General features: G+C 33.3%; 2 protein-coding genes across 2 annotated transcripts; one reads left to right on the top strand and one right to left on the bottom strand.

Moving 5' to 3' along the window:
* The first annotated feature begins 262 nt into the window (after positions 1-262).
* LOC118756485 (tauPI-stichotoxin-Hcr2c-like) lies at positions 263-856 on the top strand. Its single transcript, XM_036491245.1, has 2 exons — positions 263-412; positions 572-856. Exons 1-2 carry the CDS (start codon positions 328-330, stop codon positions 736-738), a joined length of 252 nt encoding a protein of 83 aa, XP_036347138.1. The 5' UTR covers positions 263-327; the 3' UTR covers positions 739-856.
* Positions 857-4,919: 4,063 nt separating this feature from the next.
* Positions 4,920-5,522, bottom strand: LOC118756486 (kunitz-type serine protease inhibitor HMGS1-like). The gene is made up of 2 exons (XM_036491246.1): positions 5,350-5,522; positions 4,920-5,186 (listed from the first exon to the last, which is right to left on the bottom strand). Exons 1-2 carry the CDS (start codon positions 5,432-5,434, stop codon positions 5,020-5,022), a joined length of 252 nt encoding a protein of 83 aa, XP_036347139.1. The 5' UTR covers positions 5,435-5,522; the 3' UTR covers positions 4,920-5,019.
* Between the last annotated feature and the right edge of the window lie 71 nt (positions 5,523-5,593).

Here is a 5,593-nt window from a genome sequence, read left to right as displayed (position 1 = left end):
AAAAGGTTTAAACAGACAATAAACGTTGTTTAAGTGTTGCAGTTGTGTAAAGCTTTTGTAAACCGAAAATAGCGTTTATGAATAAAGTTACACAACCTTTTGTAAACCTATTTTTTTTTTAATCATTATGAATAAGAGGATTAAGAATGTGCGAACTTTAAACAATATAGATTTTTGCACGTGTTTAAATAAACAGTGGAAAAACTGAATATTACTTTGTGAGTTCTTGATTGATTCTTACTTATTTATTACAGTAAATTTTTCTGTATTTTTAATTAGTACAGCAGTCATCGTCTGGACAGAGTTATATAGTGAATACTACAGAAAATGATCGGTCTACGTGTGCTGTTGGGTATATCTCTGCTAGTCGTCCTTATGAATATTTTGGCGGTTAAGGCGGCATCAATAAGAGGTATTTAATGGCAACAATTAAATAAAAGATAAATATTTTAATAAAATTAAAATGAGCTCGTGGCAGGTTCAAAAAATTGCTTGAAGTATTTTTGCCGGAAAATATTTAAATATATATATTTTACTTACAAGAGTTTTTAACATGCAAGTATATTTGTAGTTTGCTATCAACCTCCTTTATCTGGTGGGTGTTATGCTCTCTTTCGGCGCTACTACTATAATCCCGCTTCGGGGAGGTGCCAAATATTTACTTACGGTGGCTGCGGTGGAAATAGCAATAACTTTGTAACTCTAAGGGCTTGTGTAGCTAGATGCGGTGGAAAGTGAACAACAGCATATACACGGATTTTTTTTTTTTAACTTAAACCTAATTCCTTTTACGTACGGTGGCGGACAAAAAAAATAGGAATGCGATATTTTAAATAAACTTTGGTAATTTTTTATTTGTTTTTCAATGTTTATTATTTTCCGAGTATATTTCTGCCATTAAAAACAACTTCTCATAAAAATTTAATCGCCGTTCGCAGTCGGCGTAAAAACTGTAGGTCCCTCGCCTTTGTGTGACAACATAAGAAGCATAACATAAGGTAATGCTCAATTTCTACAAAAGTTGCAGTTACGTTAATCTTTATTTCAATACGCTGATCAGTGTTGCCATTTGAGCTCTTTTCTGGCTAGAATCCGTTTTTTTTTTTTTATTCGGGTTTAGTCGGGAATCGTGGCTTGTAGCTTCTAGTTAGCTAGTGTGTGTCAATATTTTCGGAATTTTTTCCATAATATATTTCTCACCTTTTTTTCAAAATATAGGAAGTCGCACTGCCTTCTTGCAATCTTTCAGGAGTTAAGTATTTGAGTTAATTTCTTTGATGTGACCGTGCCATCACCCTTTCTACATTTCTATTCTTTACTTCCCAAGGTAATTTTCATGTCGCTCTCTCTTCTATATATTTATTAACTTGTCGCGCAAAAAAAAGTATCGTTAGAGTAGTAGAAATTTTAATACAAATCAGTATAGAAAGAGGCCATTGGCGACAAACGGTGGTAGAGTCAAATCAGAAGAAAAAGTACATACATTGCTTTATTAAAGAACTGATATTCTTTGGCAAGTCCTCCCCAAACAGTGTTGCCGTTTTAGCCCTTTGGTGGCTAGATTTAGCTACCATATATTTTTTTTGGCCACATAAATTTAAAATTGCCCCTAGCCCTTTTTTTAGCTCTTTTTAGAATTTATTCATACTTGGCATGAAAAAGTTGTATATGCTTAATTTGTTTTTTTTTTTGCATTTATATAAGAGATGAATTTTTAAACTAAGAAAGACTGATATATTTACATATATGTATTGTATGCTCCTTCCCTGCAAAAATCGTTGGACCATGTAGTCTATTTGTGGTATATTGGAGTACTTACAAAAGTGTTCCTCTGTCATGCTGTAGCGGACCAACTCGTGTCTCTGCACCAGCTTATTGTTACCCGATCACTGGTCGTGTTTTAACGAAACGTGATTGAAGTTGAGCATTTGGAAGCACATTTGCATGTCTGGCTGTAGCCGAACGTGTACAGATGCTTGCTGTTACTTCTTAGCTCCCAGCATGTTCGGGTTCGAATGTCGTCAGAGGCAACATGGAATTTTCAATTTTTGTTTTTGGTTTTTATTAATTTCAAAAAAAGCTTCTGTGAAGTGAAGAACAAAAGCGTGTACAAATGAAAAAATATAACAACAATGTCATTGGAGTATGTTGGAGTAGTTTTGTGCTACTCTGATGTAATGCAGAGATGGAGTATATGGTCCTGCCCTAGGACATCGCAATGTTAATTGGACCATATTTTTTATATGAATTGTTGGTTAATTTTGGAGTGCTCCATGGTCCTTCGGGAGTACTCTTTACATGCATGCATGGAGTAGTCGCGATTTTTGCAGGGCTACGCTTTTATCCATACATACTGTAAAAGTGTTGGGGCTGTTAACTTATCTGTTAACGATTCACTGGTGCCGTGAGTGGTGAAATTATCTCAATTTTCTAAGTAAAAAGTATTTTGGCGGATATTTCTTGCACTATATGAGTCAAAGCCGTGTTTGTGGAAGATTACGTTCACGATATTGCAGTTGTGAATTACAAAGAAAACAATGCTTAGCAAAATGCTAGAATAATTATGAAATTTCGGCTCTAATCATTTCGATCTTTCCTCGACCTCTTTTTTAAAGAAATAAATATTGTACCAGCATGCTGGTAAGTTATATGCTTCGAGCCTGATAGTATTTACAATCACTTGCTGGAACCAGCAAGCTGGTGTCGTATATTTCCCCTTTTATACAAAAAGGTTTTTGGTTGGATAAAATATTAGCTTTTTTCCAGAGTTCATTGTTTTTATATACCATTACTTATTGAAAATGTTTACGTGTATACTTATATATGTATATGTAAGTAAAAAATTCTAGCTACCATTTTTAGCCACAACGACTTTTTTTAGCTCTTTTTTAGCCCCGTTTTTAAAGGAATTTAGCTACCACTAAAAATTATGCGCGGCAACACTGTCCCTAAAACGCTAATATTGCTGAGAGAGAGAGAGAAGGCATCAGACGTCAAATGAAATAAAGCGAGCAACATACCAAAAAATTATTCTTTCGTTAATTTGGTTTGAAACAGGTGGAACTTCTCAAAGTAAATCCAAAAAATAGCGGTATACATACGTATAATAACTTGCAGATAGATAGCGGGACAATGAACTGTGTAAACCTTGGCGAATGTGATAGCACGGCATTGAAATTGCGTAATTAATTGTACATTTTTATTATTTAACTTTTTATACGAGTATTTATGTATGTATAACTAGTTTCAAGTACTTCTACGTAAATACTTACGTACCCGCTTTCAATAAGCTTCGTTTTATGTTTGAATAAGTGCAACCTCTTCGCAATCGTTTAGGGTTTTTGTTAGTGTAAAATATTTGCGTGGTATTTCGCGAAGGCGATTCGATTGTTTAAAAAATAAGCTCACTTGCAGGTTAAGGTCGGGTGATAGATTCATACATTTTCTCCAAATGTTTTTCACAGCATTACAACAGCTTTAGCGATTACGTAATTAAAAAAGTATGTAATCAAAATTGTTTTGTTTCTTGAATTGAAACTTCTTTCCAAACAAAAAAGCGACAAAATCATTGGGCTCTAATTTCAAGGCCAAGCTTTGGATTTAGATTTAGATTAAGGTTTAGATTTAGATTAAGTTTTAGATTGCCATTAAGATTAAGTTTAAGGTTATAATTAAGATTAAGATGAATAGATAATAATAATAATAATAGGTTGGCGCTTACACACACATTAGTGTTTGGCCGAGCTTCTCATTCAATTTGTGGCGTGTGCCTTGATGTTGTCACACAAAGGGGAGGGACTTACAGTTTTACGCTGGCTCCGAACGGCGATCGTACTTATATGAGAAGCTGGTTTTCATGGCAGAAATATGCTCGGAGGTTTGCTATTGCCTGCCGAGGGACGACCGCTGTTAAGAAAAAAAAACATTTTTCTATATTTTTTTTTCGATGTTGCTTTGCTCAGGGCTTCAATCAGGGCCCTGCAGAGTGGTAGCGCGCACTGCTAACCTCTACACCACAGCGGCCGCCAAAACTAGAAGCCAAATATAGTAAAACTGCGTTTGTAATTTCTTTCTCTGGCGTCAGTGTTTTTTTAAAAGGACTTTGAAGTTTCAAAGATTTTATGAGTTCCAAGAATTATTTAAAATTTTCAGATAAAATTCTTTAGAATTGAGATTAAACAAGTAATTTTTAAGCAAAAACCAAAACCGACTTAAAATCTTATATAATAATTTATGATAATTTAATTTCTTCATGATCCAATGATCGGATCTAAACCAAATGAATATGGAACCACCTGGGGTACCACCATTGCTTTAAAAAAAGAATTATAGAAATCGGTTAACGTGGTCCAAAATTATGCGGTAACATACATAAAAAATAAAATAAAAATATTCCGACGAGTTGATAACCTTCTCCTTTTATTGAAGTCGGTATAGGTTTAGCTACCTGTTTAACAAAAACATTTCAAACATTGAAACACATTAGTAATATTCGACAAAGTTTCATCAAAATTTCAAACTTTTTAATCAGAACTTATAGAAAATATTTTGGTACGTAGATTTGTACCCCATTAAATTTTAGTACATGTTGCAAGTTTGACGTAGCTAGGGCTTACCGGCAAATTATGCTCCTTATTTTTTTTTATATAGAGGGAAATGCACAACAATGTTAGCAAAAAAAAAAACTACCAAAAATTAACGGTAATTTCTAGTTGCTTTAAATTTGTAGGAATTGGATTTTTTCTGCAAATTCGAATTAAAAATTTTAAGTTTTCCGTAACATTTGCTGAAATTCATAGAATTTTTATAACCTTTTACAAAATATAAAATTTTGACTTAGATAGTTTTTGTTAGATAGTAAGCTATACTTTTAGAAAAAATTAATAAACATAAAAAAACAAAAGAAAAATAGCCAAAACTTATTTAAAATATCGCATTTTTATTTATTTGTCCGCCACTGGATGCAAAAGGAATTACGTTTAAGATTAAAAAAAATCCGTGTAGGTATTATCCTGTTGTTCACTTTGCACCGCAAATAGCTACACAATCCCTTAGAGATATAAAGTTATTGCTATTTCCACCGCAGCCACCGTAAATAAATACTAGGCACCTCCCCACAGTGGGATTAAAGTAGTATCGCCGAATGGCAGCACGACACTCACCAGTTACAGGAGGTTGATAGCAAACTGCAAATATACTTGTATGTTAAAAACTCTTTTAATTTAAAAAATATTATAACATTTTTTCTTGCAAAATACTTGAAGTACTTTTTTTGAACTTTCCACGAGTTCTTTTCACTTTTATTAAAATATTTTTTCTTTTAATTAATTTTTGCTAGAAATTAAATACCTCTTTCTGATTCCGCCTTAGCCGCCAAAATATTCATAAGGACGACTAGCAGAGATATACCCAACAGCACACGTAGACCAATCATTTTCTGTAGTATTTACTATAACTCTATCCAGACGATGACTGATGTACTAATTAAAAATACAGACAAATTTACTGTAATAAGTAAGAATCAATCAAGAACTCACAAAAGGTTTAAAAGGTTTAAACAGACAATAAACGTTGTTTAAGTGTTGCAGTTGTG

This window comes from Rhagoletis pomonella, unplaced genomic scaffold (genome assembly GCF_013731165.1).
Source record: "Rhagoletis pomonella isolate Grant_MI unplaced genomic scaffold, Rhpom_1.0 Rhpom_scaffold_10502, whole genome shotgun sequence".
NCBI lineage: Eukaryota > Metazoa > Arthropoda > Insecta > Diptera > Tephritidae > Rhagoletis > Rhagoletis pomonella.
The sequence above is the reverse complement of the archived record's forward strand: the minus strand, read 5'-3'. Positions and strand labels throughout refer to the sequence as shown.